This window comes from Corythoichthys intestinalis, chromosome 12, assembly GCF_030265065.1.
Source record: "Corythoichthys intestinalis isolate RoL2023-P3 chromosome 12, ASM3026506v1, whole genome shotgun sequence".
Lineage (NCBI taxonomy): Eukaryota > Metazoa > Chordata > Actinopteri > Syngnathiformes > Syngnathidae > Corythoichthys > Corythoichthys intestinalis.
The window spans coordinates 11,396,557-11,423,507 of NC_080406.1; the positions used below are offsets into that span (position 1 = coordinate 11,396,557).

Here is a 26,951-nt window from a genome sequence, read left to right on the forward strand (position 1 = left end):
ACACTCTAGGGGTCTTTTTTACCTCTGGGAGTTTTCTGCGCTAAACTCTTGGCGTCATCTTTGGTGGACGGCCAGCAACAGAGCCAAACTCTCTCCATTTATAGACAAATTCTCTGTCAGTCAATTGATGAACACAGTTTTAGAGATGGTTTTGTATCCTTTCCAGCTTTATACAAATCAACAATCCTTGATCGCAGGTCTTCAGACAGCTCTTTTGACCGAGCCATGATGCACATCAGACAATGCTTCTCATCAAGACAATTCTTACCCGGTGTGTGTTTTATAGTGGGCAGGGCAGCTTTAAACCACTCATCAGTGATTAGGCACACACCTGACTCAAAATCTTTGGTAAAAATTGGTTTCAATTGCTCTTTATGTCTCCCTAGGCAGACGGTTCACTTACTTATTTTTCCCTCTTCTGTCAAAGTTTGCATGCTATCCCCATTAAAATACGAAAACCTACTAATGTTTGGGTGGTTTTAGTTAAAGAAGACACTGTATTGGCATCTGTGTGATTTTGACAAAGATCAAATCTCATTTGATGCTGATTTTACGCAGAAATGTGAGAAATTCCAAAAGGTTCAGATACTTTTTCATACCACGTTATGACTTTCATGGCTTAAAATCATTATAAAATGTCACTCAACAATTTAAATGCCCGTTAAAAGGAAATTACCGATATATTCAAATATTCAACCATGTTTATTCGAATTTTCTTTCAGATTCGGACATTAGTCGCCAGTCAAAGTGACCCAACCTTAAAGGTAAAAACAAATGTAAGAGGACAGTTCAAACTTTTTTTTTTCTTTCTGCGAGGAGACAAAAACATCAGGACAGGATTAACCACCTGTACTGGCTTGTTATCATCATTGAAGAGCTTGCATAGCAAACACATTGAGACACTTCTTGGGAAACTGTAAATCTTACACATTGATATGCCACTCAAATTCTTCCCGTCCTTTAACTCCCACACAGTTGTTTTATAGAAAACCACAAGCGTATCAATGCCAGTCAGACTGAGGGGGGGGGAATAAAACTTGTGACAAGAAAACATGCCTCAGTTGCTACTTCAGCCAAAGTTTGTCAAAAGACTTGAAAATACAATTTCTGGAAAAATAGCTGTGTTGGTCAGTAATTATTTGAAGGACTATTGTTTTGTTTTACTTGAGTCATTTCATTCAATTCTTCTTATTATTTTTTTAAATGTAAAATTTTTGGGAAACTACTCACGTCTGCTACAAGCCCAGAATCTCCCGCATATCCTCGCTTGCTGTGCATTACAAGCTCTTCTTAGGGGTGATACAAAAATTAACCAAATTGTAACATCACGATCCTGTAAAATTCAGAAACGGTCCTTCACAAAAGATTATTCAAGCAATCAAAAAAAAAGTCTTACTTCCAAACTATGTCCACTTTAACAGGCACCAAGCAATGTTTAAGGCAAAGTCTACTTTCCCATTCATTGTATAGTTGAAATGTACCAGGTAGATTTATTATGTCTGATGCTCCGGACAGTCAAAGCTTGATCTTTCCGGTCAGAGAACTGTGCGGGTAAAGTGCTGCGAAGCGGCCCAGTGTCCAAATAGGGAAGACGTTCCTGTAAGAGGTGTAGCTGATGGCGCAGCTCTTGTTGAACACCCCGGAAATATTCTCCTAAGTGGAGGGAAAGACGACAAGCTGTTGAGTTGGTAGACATGGGTGACCTGAGGAGAGACTCACCTGCGGCCAGTCTCCATTAGGCAGCTGCTTGTCTATCAACAGCTTGACACCTCTTTCGATTGCTTGCTGGTCAGGGTGCCTGCAGAGAGACATGGCAACACTAGAAACTAAAGATGTCTTGATCCAGTTGCATGACTGGAAATCAGGCCAGACTTTGTCATTTTCAAAAGATTGGAATTCGGCCAAAAAGATGGAGCTTTTATGTATTTATTAGTAGTGGTGTCAACAATAATCGATGCGGCGATGCATCCCGATAATTGGCAGAGAACTTGAATTTTGATTGTTATTTATATCTGTGGCCCTGCAATGCATGCTAGGAGGCATGTTGGACGACAACAGCGTTGACAGCAGGTGGCAGCAGAGGTTGACTGTTGTATCAAGGGAGCAGTGATGGCCGAAAAACTTTTTGAAGCAATGAATCTTTGCAGCCAATTGGTTCAAAGCTTGATGGTGGTTCATTTGGTCTTATGATGCCGTTGTCAAATAAAGGCTTACCGGTTAATATCTTTTCGTGTAAATATCCCATAATACACTGAGGACAGCTGTAGGTTTACAGTCCAGTGCGGCTTTCCTATAAACAAATGCTGTTTTTGTGTCAAATTTGGCAGGTGCGCCTTCTTGTCCAAAAATTTCGGTAAGACAAAATATTCAAACACAATTGGTTTCCAACCTTATTTTTGTGGCACAAACCCACAATGTAACAGGTAACAATGTTTTTTTTTTTTTGTACTGTACTCAAAAATTTGGGTTGCTTACATTTGTGTGTTAAATAGTTGTCATGCATTTTAACAATAACCAGCATGATTAAATATGCAGCACAACCCATTCGAAAGACACATTAATGGAGAGAAGAAAAGCATGATTTGTCTCCAAGAAAAAATATGAAATTTGAACTTAACACAAAGAAAAAAAAAAAAAAAGCTTTTGAATAAAGCCAATAAAAGGTGGAAAACTATGAAGACGGTTTGGCTCACTGACTGAAATCAGACAGAATTCGATATCCTCAAAATGAAAAAAAGTGAAAAGCATTTCACTGACAAAATTTTTCTATGATTACATCTCTTTGTACTACTTTACCTGACTACCATGAGCCCTAAAAGAGCCCAGCAGGTGTTGTGAATCTGCGCCGAGTCGCTCTGAACGTAGCGGCGCTGTTCGCATGACTCAAAGTCCTCCCCCCAGCCACCGTCCTCCATCTGGTGATCCAACAGGAACTGGCAGGCATTCCGCACCTCTGCACACAAGTTCCTAGTGAAGAAGGTACGTTTCAGTCTCTGAATGAGACCAAGAATTTCTTATGCCTTACTCTCACCTCTGATAGCTGTGTCCCATACAAGCAAAGGCTTCCAGGCCAAACCACGTTCCATAGGTGAAACACACTCCCCATGACCTGAGTAAGAATTTAATGACAACAAATGATAATCATGACATTTAAAAATAGGGATGGTGCTCACTGCTAACCCTTCCCAGGATCCATCAGGCTTCTGCACCCTTCGACAGTAATCGAGTCCGTCTGCCAGAGTTTTCCTAGTGTGGAGATACAGAAACAAGCACCATTCACACCTCGTTTAATAGTTCTGTTCCTTACGTAGTTAAAATTTTGGCCAAAGGTTAAATTAGAGGGGAAGTTCAGAACTTTTTACATTAGCCTTAATTTTTTAGTTAGCGGGGGTTTAATTAGTCGGTGGAGTTGGTTTCAACAAAGAATGGCTAAGCTAGCGCAAGTCAATGGTGCTTGCTAGCATGCCAATAATAAAACAACATATGTACGAATGAGAGTCACCGATGACCCATGCAATCAATAGTGTTGGCTATCCCGATAGCAGGTGACTGTGCGCCAGATCCGGCGTCAGCTCGCCATATTCACGTAGGAATCACTCCCGCTGAATGTCAGTGCGCCAGATGCGGACTGGATCGTCAATCTAACAATCCTAATGATAGGTTACGCACTGTTCCGGAGCGGACCATGCAGACCAGACGCGCTCAAAATCTGAAATTTGACGAATGACATGTGACGTCACAACAGTGCGCACCCTGAAGGCGGGCGTCCACGCTGAGACACCAAACAGGAGAACACGCGGGAGTCAGGACACAGCATCTCGGTGGATGGCAAATTTTTATGGTAAGTGCTTTGTTCAAAGTCAATCACGTTTTGAATTCACTGTTTAACTGTTGAACAAGTTATTCAATCGAGCATTAATATAATGGCTGGTGTATTCAACTGATCTGCAAGTTAAGTCATTCAAAATTTCTTGAACAACATATGGCTGGAGAAAGCATTTACTCTGTATTGCTTGTAAATGTTTCAATGTCGGAATACTGTTAGGGCCCCTGCCCACTGAGCCCCTCCGCCTCCCTGTGTTTGTGTAAATCACTGCCTTGGTGGGACCAGGTGCTGCTGATCATCGTCAACAGCTTACTTTAACTGGTCCTTGGCCTCACATCATCGCCATATCAACAACTCAACTACACGAGTTTGTGACTCCAGCTTTCCGCTAATTGTTTCCCCCTTAGATCATGTACTTATTGCCCGCCAGAACGCATGCCTGCCTGATCTATCAGCAAACTGCCCACCGGATTCTTCGGACACTATCTGCCACTCCCTCTAACCGTCAATGAACTGTTGTTACAACTGCCAGTTTGCCTCCCGTCTCTGCGCTTGGGTCCCCAGTAACCCCAGAACCTTAAATACAATATGCTGTTACAGTCTAAAAATTGGTCAACTTTAATGTGGAGTTGCTTGTTCCAGTTTTAAAAAAATTATGAAAACAATGTTGTAATGCTACGGTGCATTAATGTGTTAGCATTAATAAATGGCCTGAAAAAAAGTCATTTTCGCTATTAATAGTCACATTTAATTTGCAATATAAACACATTACAGTATGATACATTGAACAAAATGGACCCAAAATTTTAATACGGAAAACAGATTTGATACAAATCTGGCCCAGTGCTGGCCCAGATTGGGTAACGTGTGCCATATCTGGGCCATACATTAATGTGGTTTCTACTACTTTACACATGTTATGGCCCAAAACAGTTTGCTGATCCGGCAAGTGAATACATACAGAGTTTGGCCCATTGTTCAAAAAGACACTGGGGTGGATCAATTTTATCAAATTGGGCCGAAATTGGCAGGAGATCTGGGCTTCAGTTATATTTTGCTATCTGGGTACGTTTTCAGGATAAATTAATTAAACTTAGCATTGCATGTCAATAATTGTAGTATGAACGGCAACATTTGTAATCCAGCTAGCAGCACTGCAGGGAATAGGCTGTCCAGGCAAGCAGGACAGAGTGATATTTTTCCACAGCTGTTTTTTTTGTGGAAAGTAAGGGACTTTCAATCCATCAAATCAATCACCCTGACGCACTGAACTGTTTACTATTTTACCACGACATGGCTTCTTTTGAACAGTTAGAACTGTTAAGAACGTTTTTTATTTGTATGCTAGCAAGCACCATTAACTCACGACAGCTCTGCCACTCTAGAGCCCTGCAACTAAAAAACTGCACGGTAAGCGGCCTAATGTCAAAAATTCTGAATTTCCCCTTGAGGTTTAAATTGACTGATTTAAGAAAAAAAATGATATATAAAAAAACTTAAAACATAAAAAAGTGGCTGCCATATAGCTACCATATCAGTAAATGTTTGGCCTTTTTTGGCTGGTCCTAATAAAAATGCATCATTAAAACAATTTTAAAATGTTTAAAATGAAAACAAGTGCATTTGGGGACTTACTATTACTATTTGAGACACTACACAAAGTAAAACAAATGAACAAATAAGATCTACATTTTATAGTTACAATAACATAACAAAACAAACTGGTTAAAAAAAAAAAAATAGTACTGATAATCACTTTATTGCAATTTAAATTTGTGCTGTTTAACTGACTCTAAAAAGATAAAATGTCAGTAAATTTGGAGGTTCAATAGAACAACAACAACGAAAAAGTGTTAAACCTTTGTTACATTTGATTCTCAGAAAAACAATTTTCCTTTCAAACACGTTTAATCATTTTAAAGTCTCAAGAATTATTTATTACGCCCCCCCCCCCCCCAATTAACATTTGTTCCATACTGAAAAACACTAAGTAATGTTAACATAAGTTAACATAAAACTTAAGTTATTACTTTTTCGGGGCACGTACCTAATTTCCTCTGTGCGGTGGTCAGGATGGACCATGTGGAAATGTCTGAGTGCCTGCATCACTGCTGACGTACACTCCACATAGGTGTAATCTATCATGATGTCACCTGTTTTTGAAAAAGGAAGATTATTTCACAACATATCTTCTTAAGAGGAAGTCTCTCTATATCTAGCTTGTTGTCCTTTTCTGACATCGGAAAGGCTGAGTCACACATCACAAATGTTGCAAGAAAAATGCCACAATTATATTTGGAATCATGCTTCCAGATGTCACAAAAGGGTGGGTATTTCAGTTCCACTAAAAAATAACAGGTTGATTCTTGAATATTCAGTCTCACCAAACACCTCCGATGGGTTCAGCAGCTCCAGGAGTCTCCCCCCTCTTTTTGTTTCATATGTAGCAAAGCCGCCATCTAAATTTTTCATGCTCAGCAGCTACAGAAAGATTGAAACATAGCTCATTACATGGCTTGATATGCAGAAACAGTGCAGTGAAACAAAACTGACCACATTGACGGCGTCATAAAGGCACTCCAGCGCGACAGGCTCGCCGACAGAAGGGCACAGCTCTTGCAGCAGCATCATGGACTTGAGGCCTTCGGCCGTGCAGTCGGCCACTATCCAGCCACAGTCGCGGGTGCTGAAAGGGAATCCGCCCTGGCCAAAGTGAAAAATATATTATCCCAAAGGCTTGTTTTGAAGTGAAAAGAAATTTCAGGAGATCATGTACCTTGTTCATTTGCCGATAGTACTTTTGGTAATCAGGAGGATTATCTGGGATCTGGTGGAGGGGAAACGGTCAACTTAAAGAGGGCATAGGGGTGAAAAGATTTCCAGTTTTACATTTAAGTATTTCTCTAGGCATCTTTTCCCTCCTGGCTGACATTTCACAGTACAGTGATCCCTCGTTTTTCGTGGTTAATGAGGACCAGAACCCACCGCGATAGGTGAAAAACTGCGAAGTAGCGTCCCCCCTCCCCTAAAAAATGTTTAAGCACTTCAAATGCAATAACTATGATGTTTTAAACATGTTACTGTGCCACCGAATTATTTTCAAACAACAATAAAGTAGAAAAAAAATAAAAACTTCATACACAAGTTGCCACAGCAAGTGTTAAACCAGCTAAACGATGATTGACGCATGCGGCACTTTGAAGCTTTGGCTTCAAAGCATCTGTGGCAAGATCAAACCTTAATGTCTGTCAATGATCATAACTTTAATAAGCAACTCCAGTGCACTGCATGACCAACAAACAGTAGCAGAAGGGAGACAGACTACGTGATCAGCGAATCTGTATTTATTTATTTTGCAATTAGGGGGAAAAAAAATCCGCAATAGACTGAGGGTGCGAAGTTTGAAGCGCAAAGTAGTGAGGGATCACTGTAGTTCTTTTATCAATACATATTCAGGAAAAGCCTGCTAGTTTGACTATATTTTCCTCACCTGTGTTAGTGTGAGAAACTGGTGGGCACGTTTGAGACACTCGGCTAGTTCAGGGGTGTCCTGGGCTCCTGCCTGAAAGGCCATGTTGTGCAAAATATTACAAAAACAAAACAAAATACATGTAAATATTGACCAATTTCTTCACTGAACAGATCTTTTTAACTTCCCTTTATATTGTTTCTCAGGGTTATCATAAAATTTCTCGGTCACTTAGAGCCAACATATGTTTGTATTGTTAAAATAAATGAAAAATACTATTTGTTTTAACTCAACTTGTAAATATGTTGAATGAAACATTAGATGTTGAAATGTATGTGGGTAAGTTGGAATTTTACAAGAATAAAAGCCAGATAAGGTAAAGCTAGGGAGTTCAATCTGGCTCACATGGTTGTTCTGCCTGACAGGCACCTTGTAGCTCATTCATATAATACATATAAAAATCACATGCTTTTATTGTGACATTGGCACCGTAAAACCGTAGATTTGTGTGATTGGGTGCTTGCAGTACTGCACTTAGCTCACTTTCATGTCAGCAGTTACATTCATTTATTCGCCCCCTCCCAGTCAAATTGGACTGGGAGTCTACCACCGTCAATGGCAGCCAAGGAAGTGAACCAAAATAACCCCAAAACCAACAAAAAGTGACACCAAACCAACAGGAAAGTCGCCAAAATTAACAAGAAGCCCAGAAATGCCCAAAAAATCAATAGGAAATGATGCGAAATTTACAAGTGGTGACCCGTATGCATCTTAAAATGACATGGAAGTGACACAAAATGAACTCATTGCCTGCCAATGACAACGATAGACGTTTGGTTCAATGATACTGGAAGGACTGGCTGTGAATAGTCATCTTCCAGTGCCATTGACAAAATGTCAAAAATATTTGGACATCGAGCGCCGTAAATGGCAGTCAGTGAGTTAACTTTGTTGGCCAAAAATAAACTAGTCTGGCCCACATGAAATCTAAATACCATAAATTTGGTCCGCCAAACAAAATAGGTTTGACACTCCTGACTTAGAGAATGAATTTTTAAAAAATCACTATAAAGGTTATAATAATGACAGGATCAATGCAGCGTATTCAATTGAACAAAATAGGGCATTCTCGATAACATCATAAATTCATGATAAACATCAATCTGATGCGCCAAACCCAAACAAGCCCAGGTTGCAAATACTTGTCGGTCGTGCGTCACAACAACAGCACGTGAGGAAACCTGTTTTCTAACTTCCTCATAGGTCGTCTCATACCGAAACAATTAAAGCCTTATTTTACCTGGCAAAACATACTCAATTCAACAATAATAATTCTTCAATTCTCGCTATGCTGTTACCTCCAGGAAAGCCTGAACAGCAAAACAAGTATCCCAGAGCTGAGACCCATTGGTACCCTGTTAAAAAGAAAAACAATACAACATAAAAAAGGCAATCTGACATTTTGTATTATATTGCCCAAGCTCTTGAAAGAGCAGTTGTAGTTCATCTCTGCTGATTGCCAGTGGGTGGCGTTGAAAGCACCGAATGATCCCTACGCACATGTGCAGTTACACTATGCCAGGGGTCGGCAACCCAAAATGTTGAAAGAGCCATATTGGACCAAAAAAACAAATACCGTATTGGCCCGAATATAAGACTGTGTTTTTTGCATTGAAATAAGATTGAAAAAGAGGGGGTCGTCTTATATTCGCGGTCTAGACGTTATGCCCATTCACGACGCTAGATGGTGCCAGATATCATTAAAGCGATGTTCTGTCATGACAGATCTCAGCTACTCTCCCCATTCATGACGCTAGATGGCGCCAGATATCATTGAAGCGATGTTCTGTCATGACAGATCTCAGCTACTCTGAAGTTTAACAAGTTTGCATTCTTTTATTGTAATGTTTTTTCTTATTCAGATTTGTTTCAAGAATACAGTTAGACTTCACTTTGATGGTTAATGCAGTTATTGCAATTTTGTTGTTTTATCACAATAGATTGGTTTATTTACATTTCAAAAACCAGAAGCCCTTCATTTACGAATGTGACTGCACTTTAGTTTACATATTTAAATGTTCAGGTATTAAGATTTGAATGTGGCAAAATAACATGCTTTTTCTCTCAAATATCATTTGTTTCGGATGTACTGCAATTATTCTCTGTATAAAAATTGGGTGTTCAAAAAGTCTTTTTTCAAACTTGAGTCTTGAAAAAGAGGGGGTTGTCTTATAATCAGGGCCGTCTTTTATTCGGGCCAATACGGTATGTCTAGAGCTGCAAAAAATTAAAAGCCCGAAATAAGCCATATAATGAAGGCAACACATACTGTATGTATCTATTAGCTTAACTATCAAAATGACGAAGTTGGCTCAAATACATAATGAGCCTTCATGATTTAATGTTTATTTTCCCTGCAGTGCATCCAGCGCACTGCGTGACGACTCTGTTGTATGATGCCACTTAACTTTATAACAATATCAATGAATTGTTTCATTGCTTTTATGAAACGAAAGAAATGCAATAAAGAAATCCAATTTTTGATGTTATTCTTATTTTAAGGCATCGGAAAAACACCAAACTGGAACGTGCATAACATGCCCCTTATCTGGGCATGCCTTTGATTTTCTGTCTCTGTCTGTCTTATCTCGGTTTTGTTTTTGAAGTCTGCAAATAGGTGTTCTGATATGTTAATGAATGTCACCTTCATGTACTCACAATGTGTGAACGGTTTTCCACGCTTTATTATCTCCCGGGTTGCAACAAAACTTGCAGCAGTAGTGAAGTTTGGCAATGCAATCCACTTCTTAAATCTATTTTTGCACTCCTCCAAGTTCGTAAGGAGTAATGCAATCACACTTTTTCTCTCACTGACAACTTCTCGCCACATAGTAAACATTCAGGCAATCCTTCCACATTGGCAATGAATCCAAATGATCCGGTCCAAAAAATGTTGAATCCTCTGTTCTCTTCAGTTATTTTTCTTTTTCGGATCAATGGCCCATCACACGCCAGTTTGTTTATAACAGGCACCTGCCTGGCATCCCGCCCTGCTGATAGAAACGTGTCGCAGGCCATGACGCAAATCTTCATTGACAGAAATGTTGAAATTTTATATTTATTCTACACATTTTTACAGCACTGGAAAACGTTACAAATGTTTGTGTCATTTTGTCGTCCTACGGAAACCATATCAAAATAAAAAATTAGGGCTGTCAAATGATTAAAAAATTTTAATCGAGTTAATCACAGCTTCAAAATTAATTAATCGTAATTAAAACCATCTATAAAATATGCCATATTTTTATGTAAATTATTGTTGGAATGGAAAGATAAGACAGAAGACGGATATATACATTCAACATACTGTACATAAGTACTGTATTTGTTTATTATAACAATAAATCAACAAGATGGCATTGACATTATTAACATTCTGTTAAAGTGATCCATGGATAGAAAGACTTGTAGTTCTTAAACGATAAATGTTCGTACAAGTTATAGAAATTTTATATTAAAACACCTCTTAATGTTTTCGTTTTAAAACATAAAATTTGTAAAATTTCAAACAAAAAATAAAACTAGTAGCTCGCCATTGTTGATGTCAATAATTACTCAATGCTCATGGTGCTGAAACCCATAAAATCAGTCGCACCCAAGCGCCAGCAGAAGGTGACAAAACACAAGTAACAAATTGACATGACACCGTGCTGTCATTTTAATCTGTTTGAGCGGGGCATGTGCGTTAAATGTGTCATATATTTTAACGTGATTAATTAAAAAATTATTTACCGCCCGTTAACGCGATAATTTTGACAGCCCTATAACAAATATTTCCCTCCCCTATCTTTTTCCATTTTCAAACATTTTTGAAAATGCTCCAGGGAGCCACTAAGGCAGCACGAAAGAGCCGCATGTGGCTCTTAAAACACAGGTTGCCAACCACCAGACTATGCATACCAAAAAAAAGTGTATGCATTCCAAAAAAAAAAAAGTCACATGTTACACCTGGAACAGGAATTAGTTCCGGTGTCATTACAGGTCCAGTCCCTACAAAACATTCTCGCGTGCCTGGCTTTCATAGAACTGTAATTACATTCGTAACTTTCATCATCTTTCAACAAAAGGCATAATTTTTTAGTGCATACTTGACAAGGGCAAATGTTACTCACCTGCATTTTCATGCCATCAAGTCCTAACCTGAAATGAAGAAAACACAGACATTCAGTGAGAGTATTAGTATTATTTTAAACTCTTGATGGTGACATTGTAACCCAAAATTCAAATCTGTTATTAATTTGAACTCTTATACGCATGAAAAAGAAAATCCAAAAGGAAAAACAGTATGTATAATGGTAACAGCATGATTCTAGTTGTATGCTGTTACTCACGCATCGTATGTTATGATCATTGTAAATTGAGGTATCCTTGCACAGGGAAGAAAATGCTACACTTGAGCAGATTTGGATTAATCAGTCGATGAGAGGTTTGAGTAGCCTGACCAGAGATAGTCTGGGATCCTAGACACGTGCTCCCGGAAGGCTGTAGACGAGGGACCGTCCATATACCAGCGGACAAGCATGTTGATTGTCTTTGAGATCTGCAGCACAGAGGCCATATGTCATTATGTAATTTTAGTTTAGAGCAATTTGAAGACACATAGGCAGAACGTCAACACTACCGGTCCAATGCTAATGCATTTGGTGAAGCGGTCATCTGCCTGAATGTGCTCATACAGTTCTTTGATGGCCATTTTTCTCAGCGTGGTACTGTGGTGGGCCTCGTACACATTGAGCAAGGCTGGCGAAAGAGCAGCAAGAGTGAGTCATAGGATGACTGTGACATAACACTTTCAATTGGAAAATAATACTCAGCAAAATAAATAAATAAAAATAAGTGCGTTTGGTACTGACCGTAGGCAACAGTCAGAAGCGTGCTATGAGGCGTATACATGTCACATGCTGCTACATTGTTCCTCTGAGCGGGCCAGTCAATGCTAGCATAGTCTTGGACATAAAGTTCCTGGGTGGGAAAAGTCAAAATGTAAATTTAAACCTGCGATTAGTGAAGAACCCACATTAGACTATGCCTGTGATTATTTGCTTCTGATTGAAGCTCATTTGGTAGCCATGGAATTTGTACAAAATGGTTGACTTCAATTTCAGAATTGATTCTTATGATTTTCGGTGCCTCCCGTTTTGCTAAATGTCAACCCAGTTTCGTATTAATCTGTGAAACTGCTGTCATGTGCTGTTCAGTGTTGTTTTCGTCAACGATAACGAAAATATTTCGTCAGCTAACACGTTTTTCATGACTTTGATGAGACGATAACATGCTAAAAACGTGTTCTGGGAGACTAAAACATAACGAGATGAAAATGCGCAATATTTTCTGTCACATGTTCACAATGTGTGCAGTTTTATATAGAGTTAGCCTGCATCGTACTAGTGTCCCTTGGTTGTGTCACTCATTTGACTTGATGTGCCCCTCCACTCCCAACTCGCCAGTGTTTTCTCCTCTCGAGGCTTGCACACACGCTAAAATTTGTTTTCTTAACTTGGCCAGAGAGAATAGGCAATGTTGCTTTAGCCTTTAAAAGGTCTGGGCTGAGTGATCATCACACAGTAAATGTAACCCATAGCATTAGCATAGAATTCGCATTAGCCTAATGCTATCGGCGAGCATCCTCTTAAATCCTCAGACCTTTTTCTATTTTATTTTTAAACATACAATTTGTGGCGCCCGGGTGGGTATAATTAATTGAAAATAATTTTCTGTTTTCCTGCTGAGTGTGTATTATCACCAAGTTGGCATTGTCCTTGTTGACGCTACGATATGTGCTCGTCTGTCAATGTTCACGCGAAATTGTTGGAAACCTTTACTTATTTATTGATTCTTGGGAGTAAACATGTTTAATTTTACAGAAAAAAAACATTTTTAGTAAATGTCACCAAAAACTAGATGAAGAAAAACACATTTTGAGATAACTAAAATATGACTAGTCTAAGACTAGTCAAGTATTATCGTCCAAAAGACTAAGACAAAATTTAAAAGGGCTGCCAAAAACAACACTGGGGCTGTTTATTTTTCCCCAATTTGGCTGCTTCAAACAGAATTAGTATTCTTCCCATTCAATTTTAAGTGTAGGTTCTTCAAGCTTATTGTGCACCCAGTTATGTTTGACATCCCTAAAAAAATGAATTGTCACTATTATAACACAAGTATTAACCAACATGAAAACTAAAAAGCTTGGAATGGCAGATAAACAAGTGACTCATTCATAGAATATTTTGTTTAAACGTAAAAAAATAAAAAACTTAAAAGAAAATCAACACCACCACCACTAGTATCTAAAGCAGTTCTTGGGACCAGCGTTATTCAAGACGTCTGCGACCAAACATCACCTCCTAGTGGTGAATATAGGTAATGATACCTGTCTGAGGCTGAGGACCAGAGCGTCCTCTTCAGCAACCAATCGGACGGCGTAACAGAAGCTCATGGGAAGATACACCTGGCGACAGTGACACCACAGTGTAGATGGGTGGGCTGGCAGCCAGGTTGGTGACAACCTGTCATGAAATGGAACAGCTGATTAAACATCTAAATAGATGCATTTGTCATGCATTACCACACATTTGTGTCTTACCACATCTCTGGTAAAAGTGTGTTCATTCCTTCCCAGCTGTAGACATTTAAAATAGCCAGCCAGAATTTACCCCAGGAGGGGATGCCCACTGCACCGCCTGTGGATAATGTTCACAATTTGTTTCCCCTCATACACAGTGCACAATGAGAGACTGCATTCAACAGGAATCTCCCATACTTGAAACTATAGCAAAACACAAAATGTTATATTGTGGGCCAAATTAATACTCATGAAAATTTATGATTACCCCGACCACTTTTGAAAAATAAAACTAGGGGAAACCCAATTTACATTGCCTTAATGAATTTTGGATGATAAAACGCAGTTGAAGAACATAGTAATTTTTTGTACAATTGGCTTAAAAAAGGCCATGAGAAAGATTTTACGTTTAACTTTTTAGGTGGGTGTAGTGTTTTTAAATTGAGAATTAGTCAAAGTTATTAGTCAACTAGCAACACACTATAGGAGGATGACTAAAAATATGGGATTTTATTTGACTTTTTTTTTTTTGGCTAATAATCTGATTTTTAACCTTTGCTATGCAGGTTGTTCCTAGCTCGAACCAAGTCAGGATCATCCGAATCGACACCCAGAATCCTTAGCGATGTGTAACTCAGAGCTGTGCCAAACACTGTTGATTTGTCTTCGATATGCCTGCCAAAAGAGAAAAAAACACACGGCACGGTTATCCTTCACACTCTAATAATTGTACAACATACTGCATGAGGAAACCATAAAAGCCTTTTCCTTACAAGCCCCAGCCTCCATCCGGCAGCTGGACAGAGCGCAGGTATCGCACCATCTCCTTTTTCCAGGCCTGCTCCAACGGGATCTTAGCGATATGGCAAGTAATCAGTAGACCTGGAACCATGTCACGCACCATTGTTTATTTTTCTTGACAAAACAAAAGATTAGTCCCTCATTTTATGAAGTCATACCCGGTAAAAGGAAGAGAGGTCCGCCGTAGTCTCCAGCCCAGTGGCCGTCTTCGGCCTGAAGACGACTGTAGAAGTTCATACCTTTCAGGGCAGCGTCAATGGCCGTGCGGGCAGCGGGGGAGTCGCGCACAAACTTAGTCTGTGGGACAAATTGAAAATTATAAGGTTTGTCCTATTTATTCACCATCCTAATCAGTATTTAGCTTTATAGTTGATTATTTCATTTGTCCACTGTCACTCACAGTGTCCAAGCCTAAAGAATGGGCCTCGAGCATGGTCTGCTCCCTTTTGGAGGCGTCCACATCCTGCACGTAAGACCAGGTCTGCCTTCCCTCAACATTAGAAAGCCTCCAAAGTCTGAGGTCTGTGGCCGGCTCTGTCTTGTACGGTCCCCCTCGCCGCCGTAACTCCCTGGGGGCACCAAGACAACATTTTAAGTCAACATACAACATACCTTCACTATCAGAACCTGGAAGCACAAGTGGTGGGACTAAAGTTATAATAGTTCATTTAAAAACTTGATAGGTAAACTTTTACTAAAATCCCAACATGTTAATAGAGTGGTGGCCAGTATGACTTATAAATTGCTTTACCAAAGTATTAACTTTACTCAAATTCCACAAAAACAAACTCAACTCATACTCTGATTTTTTTGCTAGTTTGTTGTTGAACTCATCTGTTAAATTAAATTTTCTGACAGAAAATGAACAAAACAGCCATTTTTACACATTTATCAGTCACAGGAACGACTTGTCACAAATAAAAATTCTTAATTCTTGTAAAAATTACTTACATTTTCTCAGGTATCACCAGCAAACAGCAGTTCTACGGCAAGTGAATGAACTGCTACATGGTATCTCGAAGGTTCCCGCCTCTTATATGCTACTCATGGGACATGCAGTGCATAATATGGCAAAAAGCCTTTGAAATAGCTCAAGGTACACTACAGTTCCCGGCATGCTTAGCGGCACCGTACGAGAAACACTCTGGCATGGAGCGACATGACCAGAGGCCACTTTACCAATCAGAGTGTGAGGAGGCAAGGCGTAGGCGGGGTTCGTTGTAATCTTCTCCAATCAGTGAGACCCTATGGTAATTACTACACGTGCGAGCTTGCTGTTTATGATGCGTTTATTTTTTTAGATAATTTTATTTTTGTATCGGAATGGATGTAGACATGCAGTCTCAAAGATAACGATGTAATTAAAATATATATATATATATATATATATTCAAACTCAAATGCATACATGTGCTTCACTAGTTAACAAAAATGACACAAATGTAATCAACACGGTTACATTATTGCAAATAAAAAGACTAATAAAAAAGTAACATGTTAAAAAAAAGATATATTAAGATGATTTAGGCAGAAAGTGCTCTAGTAGTGACGAAAACAGGAAATCCATTCTACTTAGCTTTTTAATATATCCAAAAGAACACAAAAAAAAAAAAAAAAAAAGGAAGACAATAAAATAAGACGTTATTCAAACAAACTTACGTGTGATAAAACCACACGTTCGACAGTTTCAAATAATTACGGCTGTACTTCCGGTTTCCGGTGTGACAAGCTACTGGCGTTGCGTTCGTCGGTCCTAGTAAATCGTAAAAATGACACTTGAATATGATGCCATCGGATATAAAACCTTTCTAGCAAACGTTGCCGACGCTCTCAATAAAGGAAATTCACGTTGAGAAAACTGATTGACAATTTTTTATAGCCCGCCTCGTTTAGAAAAACGCGGTTCACCCATTTTTGTTTCTTTGAACGCACCAGTGTGTAATCCGCCATCGTAGGGCGTTTCATTGACTGAAACTGTAACAAGTGACAACACGGCAATTTAAGATAATTTGAACGGGATTTCTGTCGGGAGTACATTCTCATTGATTCAGAAATGCGCTACAGGAGTCAGCCGGTCTCGCTAGTTTGTACTTTGAACCACCAACGTGCGTCACCTTGATTTCAGACATGGCCGCTGTCGCGTTATAATAGCAAAAATCACCCTCATGTCCCAGAAAGCAATAGTACAAACACACGAGTATTTATTTTATAATGGGGGTAGTGGTACGGAATCTCCAAAAGGTGGTGCCTCTTCGCCGCGCTCGGCTCCGCAAGGATGTAAACACGCTCAGGCACATTTTGGGCATCCAGAAGTTCGATTTGGGCGTCATTTGTGTGGATAACCGCAGAATGCAGCACATTAATAATATTTACAGGAAGAAAGACGAGCCCACTGATGTCCTGTCGTTTCTATTCCATGAGGTAAATAGATTCATGTAGTAAACCTTGCACTGCTGTTAATTCTGGGTCAATTTGACCCGATACTGTCCTTCCTGATTGTATGTTCTGAACTGGTGACTTGCCCTTAAAATCAATAAAATTTCAAAGGTTTTGAAAACAAGCAAATTTGACCCAATTTGTAACTTGACTTAATAAATCAAAGAATGAATGAATATTTTTTTAGTTAAAATGTGCTATAAAAATGACAATTGAATCTATTGGTTTTGCTTTTCAGGGCCTACGACCCGGTAAGATGCCGTGTCCCCTCCATAGAGACGAACTGAACCTCGGGGACATCTTCCTTGGCGTGGAGTATGTGATGAAACAGTGTCAGGAAGAGTCCATCGATCTGCACGCTGCCCTCACTGTAAGTGGTCCCAAAAATAATTCTCCCATAGAACAGAATTTTTTTTCACAACGTATTTGCAAATTGACAGATGTTTGCAATGGCGAAAGACTTTACAAAAGTAGGCTAATGGTAGAAAGGAAACTAGTAAGCCGTCTTGGCATGATAACTAGCCCTGTTGTCTGTCTCGTATAGTATTTGTTTTACCATCGCGAGACACACTAAACCAGCTTGAGTGAACTCTCCTAGCTGGTGGGAAACATTCATGACAGGGTTTACTTACCTTAAATTTTGTGTAAAGTGACAGCTGATGATCACGTAAATGTGAAATCATGTTGGAGGTGTTGCCTGCACATCGTCTGACTTTCCTCCTCCAAGCCGCGGCTGTCTTTTTCTTTTCGGGAGCCGAAGTACTCCCATACTAGCAACTTTTGTCTATTTTTGCGGGGGTTTATACTACATACTACGGCATGACGGAAAATTTTAGTGGTTTTGTAACCGTGACGTTTTCATACCACGGTATACCTTATGAATTGTGACTGCAATTATTTGTGTTTTAAGGTAGTGGCGGCCCACGGTATCTGCCACCTGCTCGGCTACAGACATGAAACAGAGGAAGAATGGAGCGAGGTAAATTATTTTTATGTTGTGGTTGCGGGTCAAATTCACCCATATTTTCTTTGTTTTTAAAGTCATGTTACAAAAAGCGCTACAGTCGTACCTCTACTTACGAAATTGTTTACTGAAGTAGTTTCGTGAACTGAAAATTCTGTAAGTAGACGTGTTTTCCATGTAAATGCCCTATTCTGCTCCAAGTCCCCCAAAATTCAGACATAAATCTTTTATAAAGCATAAAAATGCATCAAAACATGTAACAAATACATGCTACAATTAGATTATTACACAACAAACATAAAATCAAGAGTTGTGCATAATTTAAAAAAGAATTGAATAAAGAATAAAAGTTATTACACTCATGCAAAGCTGTCGAAACACCTCATGGCCGGATGGGCGAATGAAGAGGATGCTGGGATACACATATATGCCAGAAAGATACTAGGCACTAGCCAATGGCAGAGCACCTAAAGGTATGTTTATATTCAGTGGTATTCAACTCTGTAGCGGCCCATACTATATTTATTTTATATCCTGGATTTTCTTCCATAACAAGTGGCAATATTATCCCGTTGAGGCTTGTCGTAACCTGAAAATTCAGTTTCTAAAGACGTTCGTAAGTAGAGGTAGGTAAGTAGGTATCAGTGTATTTTTTTAAAATTTATTTTCTTTAAAATATCTAAAATAACAGGTCAAATAAACTCATACAGGTTTGTAATTACTGAGACTACTACCTATCAGGAGTGTTAAGTTTGTATTGAGATTGCAGTTTTGTATGTATATTCTACATCGCTTTGATTAGTGGTGGCACATACAATGTTCAGGTTAATATTGCATTAAAGCAACACAAGGTAACTTTTCAATTTTGGTCGATTTCAGCAACTCCGGAGGACAAAAGTAGTAGTGTTTTGCCTCAAGAAAGACTGCATTTCCCATGAGGACCAGCACACACCCGCACAGTGTCGTAAAATCATGATCTCACAGTCGGCTGCAGCAGATGAATTAAAAGCCATTTCTGTTTCGAGCAGCTGTGTGAAGAATAAATAGTAATATGGTAATGAATCCAGTTGTGGCTAAACAATAGCATGTGACAGTTAGCAACAGTGTGACTTAGTGTGGCAAAAACTCATCAGTGTTGACATCCAGGAGGCGAGTGAAAGCCGGGCAGAGGTTTATTCTTGAGTATCCTGGTAGCCTCCCTTTTTTCCCCTCTTAAGACAAAACTTTTTGTCCCTTGTTTCTCTGCCATCTTTGCAGAATTCTCGCAAAAGCGTTCGCATCGACTTCAGTCTTCATAATGAACGGGGAAAGAGGAGAAGTGATTTCTGTGCCGTAAAGCAGTTAGCACATTTGTAGTTTTTTGTGTGGCAGGGTTCCTGCCACCCTCTTTAAAGTTAATTAGTGCTGGCGATACAGACCCCCTCAAGATATAAAAGAGGTGCCATTCAACTAGTCAGTCAACATATCACAAATGTTATGAAAATATTTTATAAAGGTTATCTAGCGTTGCTTAATGGAACACAAAGAATACTTCCTAAACTTTCCACCATGTTGTCTGCTATTGTCATTTTGAGTTGTTGTGCCTCTAGATGCTGCAGAAAGAAAGCTACATTCTAAGGGAGTACACCAGACTGACAGGCCAACATTTGCTTCCAATGATGAAGCCATGCCATCAGGACACGTGACACCAACTTATGACCAATTAAACACTTAAAAAAAAACAAACCCGTATACATTGTCATGTTTTATTCCTAAAGTCTGCTGTAAGAATTTCGATCGGGATGAGCATGTAAGCAAGAATGGAAAAGAGGGGTGTGACAATTTATTGAAAAAGTGATATGTTGCGTTACTTTGTAATTTGTATCCTGAAAGGTTATCAATATGCTCCTGCCAAGAATCGGTGTATTGTTTTTAAAAAGTGGCACTTTAAAACCAAATAAATATATTTAAAAAAGGGGAGGAACCAACAGGTTGCTCCCAAAATCTTCCGGGACAATAGTGTCGATGTTAGCTTACTGGCAGCCATTGACTGTGCTATATCTCCAATAGCGTACCACACGAATGCTATTTTTAGACCGCAAGGCTGAATGACGTCACCATCGAAACCGGAAAAGGGGTCAACATAGAAGCGCCCTGGCATACAACCCATGTTATTACTGCTTGTAATCTTTCAAAAAAGAACATGCCGAGTAAACACTGCTGCTATGGAACATGTTGAAAAGACTCTAGACATTACGACATATGAAGGATGTTTTCATCATATGTTTCCTGAAGCCAAAACCTAAGAGGCAAAAATGTGAACAATGGATCGACTTGTGCGGACGTCCAAAAGACAAGTTTAACACCAACAAGGTGAAGCCATTCAGCCTTATATGCAGTAAACATTTAGTTGGGGGCCATTGTCCTACAAAGGACAAAGAGGTAAGACATTTTGATATTTTTACTTATTTCATAGCGTGAGGTTTGGCCGTGCTGCTTCTGTCTGACAATGAATGACCTGAAAAAAATTTAAATGGTATCCGACTGCCACTGTTGTTACCTTTTTTGTTGTAAAAACTTTAGTAAGGGGAAAGTGTAAATATAGAATTAAGATTTGTTACTAATGAAATAATTATAAGTGTTCATTGGCTGTCACTGACTACCATTTGCGATCGCTACACAAAAATAGCAATGAACGGTCAGACGTAAGACAACCAGAGGATATAATATATAAGAAAGACAGGGCATATGGTGGGAAAGGATAGATTTTTGTAACAGGAGAATGTCATTGTCAGTAGCGTAAGGCAATGCATACAAGAGGGTGGAGGAGGTCGGCTCTGCTCTTTTTCAGCCCTCGACACTCAAGCCATCTCTTTAACTAACATTTGTAAGTTCTTCCACATCTTTACCAGTGAATTTGGCACCAGGGACATCATTTTCGGACAGAATTGGTAGGTTTACCTCAGTGAACATTTTGTTCGTACACCATTTCCATTTATTTACTATTGGGGGCAAACGGCAGGTTGACCCGCCTAGCCACAATCACTAACGTCATGAATATTAATGAGCAAAAGTAACGTGTTGCTTGCCGTATGCCATTCCGGGCTGCTTCCTGTTAATTCCTGTTGATTTGGTCTCACTTCATATTGGTTTTGGGGTATTTTTGGGTCACTTCCTTGTCTGCCACTGACGGCTGTAGACGTTGGACAGTCAAAATGATTAGGACATCTAGTGCCATCAATGGGACAGAAACGAGCATTCACATCTAGTCTTCCCAGTTTTAGGGGCATTTACAGGTCACTTACTGTTCTTTTGAGGGCATTTACAGGTCACTTCCAGTTAATTTTGCGTCACTGCCTATTCATTTGGGGACATACCAGGATCACTTCCGGTTCAGAAACTAAAAATTAGCAGGAAGTAACCCATAAATGCCACCAAATCACAGTAAGTGACCCATAAATGCCTCCAAATCAACTGGAAGTGACAGAAAATTAACTGCCTCAAAATTAACTCATTGGATACCACTGACAGCAATAGACGTCCTATCCGTTTGAAGTGGAAAGTTGGCAGCGAATGAACAATGTTCATTCACTGCCACTATTCCACTTCAAACGGATCGGACGTCTACTCGTGATAAACTCATTCCAATTCACAGCAAAAGGATGAAAATAACTTCTTTTTCTGTTTATTAGTTGTATTGTAGAATATAGTAAAAATTATTTCCTGAAACATGTACCGATAATCGGTACCACAAATCAAATCGTAAGGTGCCCAGACGTTCCCACCCCTAATGGGAAAACAATGCTGCCAATTCCAGGAGGGTGCCAAACAGAATAAATGAGATGGATGTAAAGGTTTGACTTTAATTGGGTATGACAACAGATATCACTTCGCTGATGTTCTGCGCTTTTACTTGTCAATAAACCCCAAGTCTCAATAAATAGAAAAACTCCAACTATAAAAAAATTATTAAACGTTTGACAAAAATATTGAAGGGGCGCAAGGGTAGAGCTTATACATACTTTTATAAAAGATTTCTCAGGAGGCACACGATCAAAACTCAAGACAGGACTTTTTTTTTTGCTGGAACTGAACACGGTTAAAGCACAAAAAAATGCCACACAAAGCTTGAATTGTGCCAAAAAGGATATTGCACCGACTGTATCTGCTCACTACAGCAACCCTCTAACCTCTAAATAATAGCTTATCTTTCAATATAGATCACTTTTAACTTTATAAAGCAAATAGAGGGTTTTGAGAGAAGAACATTTGTGAAATTATGACGCTCCCGTTGCTGAATTCACAAACTTTACATTTACTTAATGTAACCATAGCCGAGAACAAATGTAGACCCAAAAACAAAACAGGCAAATACGCTCCTCGAACATTTTAACTGGGTCTGTAACATAGTTGTGTTTCTGTTACGTGGTGAGGGACAACAAGTGCAAAAAAAAAATAAAAATAATGAAATGGAGGAGGGAAAAAAAGCGCAATCAGTAGTACTTAAGACACCAGTCTAGTTACGTTCAGGCTGTTCTGTGTCCGGAGATGCGCCAAAGCTCATAGGGGCTGCAGGACGTTTCTTGCCAGATCTGACACGCTGTTGCTGGGGGCCTTCTCCATTTCAGACAGCTGCTCAAATACGTCCCTGAGGATACACAGGAGTGCAACAATCAGTCACAACAAAATCCAATGATTCCTGACCACCTGTGTTTAATGACTCAAAGACATTAATTCATGCTCTATTGGATTTAGGAGTCAGCCAAGTTCCCCAACTTGATTTTTTTTTTGTGTTGGAAGTTGCTGCTCTGTTTATTTCTTGCTTTGTTGTTGAGGGACAACATTGCTTATTGTTAATTCAGGGTTTCCCCTATACATCAAAGATTGTGGCGCACCGCCAAACCCAAATACAAGCCACCACGCCTTGCAAATTTGATTTTTTTAAATTTAAAGATACATTAAAATGTGTATAATTTAACAATACGTCCGTGCCAGTTGACCTTTTGCATTGCGTTTCTGCCACATGTCGGTCAGAATAGTTCACTGCATCTATTTTGTGACAGCTTGGCTCACAAGTCATTTACCTCCTCACCCCGTGGCATCAAAATGATAAGAATGGGAAGCAAAAAACCCAGAACCATACGGGGGGACCTAGTGAATGACCTACAGAGAGCTGGGACCACAGGAACAAAGGCTACTATCAGTAACACAATGCGCCGCCAGGGACTCAAATCCTGCACTGCCAGACGTGTCCCCCTGCTGAAGCCAGTACACGTCCAGGCCCGTCTGCGGTTTGCGAGAGAGCATTTGGATGATCCAGAAGAGGACTGGGAGAATGTGTTATGGTCAGATGAAACCAAAATAGAACTTTTTGGTAGAAACACAGGTTCTCGTGTTTGGAGGAAAAAGAATACTGAATTGCACCATACCCACTGCGAAGCATGGGGGTGGAAACAATGCTTTGGGGCTGTTTTTCTGTAAAGGGACCAGGACGACTGATCTGTGTATAGGAAAGAATGAATGGGGCCATGTATCGAGAGATTTTGAGTGAAAATCTCCTTACATCATCGAAGGCATTGAAGATGAGACGTGGCTGGGTCTTTCAGCATGACAATGATCCCAAACACACAGCCAGGGCAACATAGGAGTGGCTTGGTAAGAAGCATTTCAAGGTCCTGGAGTGGCCTAGCCAGTCTCCAGGTCTCAACCCCATAGAAAATCTGTGGAGGGACTTGAAAGTCCGTGTTGCCCAACGACAGCCCCAAAACATCACTGCTCTAGAGGAGATCTACATGGAGGAATGGGCCAAAATACCAGCATCAGTGTGTGAAAAGCTTGTGAAGAGTTACAGAAAACGTTTGGCCTCCGTTATTGCCAACAAAGAGTACATAAAGTATTGAGATGAACTTTTGGTATTGACCAAATACTTATTTTCCACCATGATTTGCAAATAATAAATTATTTAAAAATCAAACAATGCAATTTTCTGTTTTTTTTCCCACATTCTCTCATGGTTGAGGTTTAACCATGTTGACAATTACAGGCCTCTCTAATATTTTCAAGTGGGAGAACTTGCACAATTAGTAGTTGACTAAATACTTATTTGCACCACTGTACCTCTGTGGAGAAAAGGCATATATACAAAACTTCTTAAGGCTTGTTGTTGTATGATAGAAGCAAGCCTATGCTTAAGGCAAGTAGTGATATCTATATAATATTTGTGTATGTAAATGTGTTGTACAGTTTGTAATGTATTGAGTATTGAATATGTGTAGGTTTCTGTGTTATAGTTTCATAATATAAAAACAAATGACTTCAATAAACCACGAGGCTTGGTCTTTTCTTGCCTTTATGTGAAGTACATTCAGTGTTAGTTGGCTGTAGGGCAGTGCACAAGGAAACGCACTGTTTTGGGCAGTACTACATCCAAATGAATATATAAAGCTCATTATTTACGCACTATTTGGCAAAAATTGTCCGAAATAGCACGTCAAATAATCCTTTACACGCTTTATTTTGAAAATCACATCGGCTCTCCTGTTGAAAGCTTGTGCCAGACTACTTGGTGTGGAGTTGGAAATTGGGAGTAAAATCCACAGAAAGGTATATCACGTTAAAGAATGTAATTCTGGTTAAAGCCTGTGAAAACGACCTTAATATTGACACTCACATGACGTTTAAGTTCTTTATGATATGTGTTTGACCCAAATCTTCGCGTACTAGCATAGCATTTGTTCGTTGCCGATATAACTGGTTGTAATTTCAGATGAGTATTTTGAAGTATTATGAAAGGATTTAAGTTGTCAACGGACGAGAGCCCGTTAACAGACGGACTATTATATTTGTGGTAATGTAGTACGTATTAGAGCCAAAAAATAGAAAAGAAGGAGTGAGATGTAAGAAGCTGTAATCAACGATGCCTTTTACGTACATGTACCGTAGCTGAGAGCTATGACCTTAGTCTGGCCAGTAAAATATTTCAAATAGATATTTGTTATGGTTCTTCTTGGAAAAAAAATAAATGTTAAAAATATATATATATATATATATATATATATATATCATTTGTCATGATATGAAGCAATTTCTCCGCGGCAAAACATGTTGGGACTGTCCAACTCCGATGTAGCCCACCACCACCACAGCTTCAAAATATCCTAAGGGAAACCCTGTAGTTGTTTATTTTTATAGGAAACAAATTTTTTAAAAATTCAAATTTAAAACTACACAATTAAGTATTTTTTAAAAACAAATTGGGCTTATTTTGTGGATGGTGCTGCAAGATTAAATGTACAGTACTTTGATTTGAAATTTGAGCTGTCAAGGAAAAGATTGAACTACATGTTACCACTGTATTTATAGTACAACACCCCCCCCCCCACATATAAGTTTATTCAAGGGCTATTAAAAAATGTCTCATGACTGATTGAGACTGCAGAAACTGGATTGAACTGCCATCTCACCCACAGTGATGAAGTTGATCTCCTCTTACGCGACAACTCACTCTTGTCACTGATCAGACAAAGCAAGTGCTTTTGGAAGAGGGTGGCGGAGATCTACTTTTTACTATTCAATATTTAATTGACGAAACGATGTAATACTTTTAACCTCGATAACAATAAAAATACACCCGTAAACAATAGTACTTGTCTGCTTCTGTGTTTGCCGTCACCCACAGCACAAATCACAAAGTTGATTCTCTTGTACCAAATTTCCTGAACGCAAACTCTGGGTTTGCTTACTTGTGCATGTAGAAGAAGATGTATCCGCTACGGTCACGCTCTCGCTGAACGGCTGCCTCCTGCGTGCGCGACACTTCCAGGTCGTTGTACGTCAGCCACGATTGCTTCTTCATGTCGTAGACGTCGCTGATGTAATGTCCTGACCATACCAAATACACTCAGTAAATCTTTGACTGCCATTGATGTTTTCACAACGTCTCTGAGAAATTCACCTGAGGAGGAGCTGCTCCCGATGTGGCTGACAACACTGATGAGTCGAAATGAGTTGGCTAATTCTCCACACTGTGGATGAGAGGTGACCAGGTCGTTAGAAATGACACTCCTACTAATGCTCATGTTGTGCTCTAGCATGGTGTGTGCTACCTCGGCGTTCCTCTTTAGGCTCTCGACCTCCGCTTCCGTGTACTCCATGTCCAGAACCTCTTCGTTGCCGGAATCGTCATCCGAACACATGAGCTCAGGCAAAGAATTGTTGAACTCTGTCACAATGACAACACTGTTACCCTAATATCTGTGTTGTGGGTATATAATTTAAAGAGTACTTCACAGCTCAAGCATAAAATTAATGAACTATTTCCACCTTGCAAGCTGAGCTCTGTGGCCCTCTTCAGATCATCCTCCTCTCTCATCTCTTGGGCTTCCTGTGTGCAAGTGTGACAAGAAGCAAGTTAGCATTATACTTGCGTGAACGCATATTTTTAAAGACCAAATTTGAAGTAAGGTTGGCCAACCATGTTTTTGAATAATATCAATGGCTAAACAATTATAAGCATATTTTCGTTTTTTTTTACGCAACGCTTCCAGATTCTTTGTTTAACCCATAGCAACACCCTTGACAACGAAAATGCTTTGCTTTGACAATCTTCGGAAATTACGTCACACAGAGAACTGCGAGGGAAGTCCACCATACAACAGTATTGTTGCATTGCTTTGTGGAATGAACAGTACAAGGTAGCTACGTTAGCCGAAAGGTAACTCGAGGCAAAACTTACACTTATAAGTTCCTCAAAACTTTTCTTTTATCCCAGGCAATATTAGGTAGTTATTTACCTGACATGTTTTGGGGAATACGTCCGCCTTCGTCAGAGGGTCCGAAGGTGGAAGTGTTC

At 39.5% G+C, this 26,951-nt stretch overlaps 3 protein-coding genes across 6 annotated transcripts in view; 1 reads left to right on the forward strand and 2 right to left on the reverse strand.

The window, feature by feature from the left end:
• Window positions 1-496: 496 nt before the first annotated feature.
• lss (lanosterol synthase (2,3-oxidosqualene-lanosterol cyclase)) lies at window positions 497-15,863 on the reverse strand. Its single transcript, XM_057852563.1, has 22 exons — window positions 15,673-15,863; window positions 15,122-15,290; window positions 14,880-15,018; window positions 14,694-14,802; window positions 14,474-14,595; window positions 13,942-14,038; window positions 13,729-13,864; window positions 12,209-12,317; window positions 11,977-12,095; window positions 11,798-11,895; window positions 11,468-11,495; window positions 8,654-8,710; window positions 7,317-7,388; window positions 6,603-6,653; window positions 6,380-6,529; window positions 6,211-6,307; window positions 5,874-5,979; window positions 3,181-3,246; window positions 3,032-3,109; window positions 2,797-2,967; window positions 1,720-1,798; window positions 497-1,653 (listed from the first exon to the last, which is right to left on the reverse strand). Coding segments are annotated over exons 1-22 (2,193 nt in total). The 5' UTR covers window positions 15,675-15,863; the 3' UTR covers window positions 497-1,515.
• Window positions 15,864-16,445: 582 nt separating this feature from the next.
• LOC130927192 (endoribonuclease YbeY-like) lies at window positions 16,446-19,846 on the forward strand. 4 transcript variants are annotated; one of them, XM_057852833.1, is made up of 4 exons: window positions 16,446-17,142; window positions 17,396-17,527; window positions 18,068-18,136; window positions 19,711-19,846. In XM_057852833.1, exons 1-4 carry the CDS (start codon window positions 16,933-16,935, stop codon window positions 19,804-19,806), a joined length of 507 nt encoding a protein of 168 aa, XP_057708816.1. In that variant the 5' UTR covers window positions 16,446-16,932; the 3' UTR covers window positions 19,807-19,846. The 4 variants fall into 4 exon arrangements, with proteins under 4 accessions (XP_057708816.1, XP_057708817.1, XP_057708815.1 ...); XM_057852834.1 differs by having other exon boundaries at window positions 18,072-18,136; XM_057852832.1 differs by lacking the exon at window positions 19,711-19,846 and adding an exon at window positions 19,001-19,674.
• The window catches only part of usp37 (ubiquitin specific peptidase 37), a 33,375-nt gene continuing 26,073 nt past the window's right edge, over window positions 19,650-26,951 (reverse strand). The window contains exons 20-24 of the mRNA XM_057852830.1: window positions 26,423-26,483; window positions 26,206-26,321; window positions 26,055-26,124; window positions 25,843-25,981; window positions 19,650-22,748 (exon numbers count right to left, since the gene is read on the reverse strand). Coding sequence (XP_057708813.1) covers window positions 22,661-22,748; window positions 25,843-25,981; window positions 26,055-26,124; window positions 26,206-26,321; window positions 26,423-26,483 — 474 coding nt within the window. The 3' untranslated portion in view covers window positions 19,650-22,660. The remainder of the gene's footprint in view (window positions 22,749-25,842; window positions 25,982-26,054; window positions 26,125-26,205; window positions 26,322-26,422; window positions 26,484-26,951) is intronic.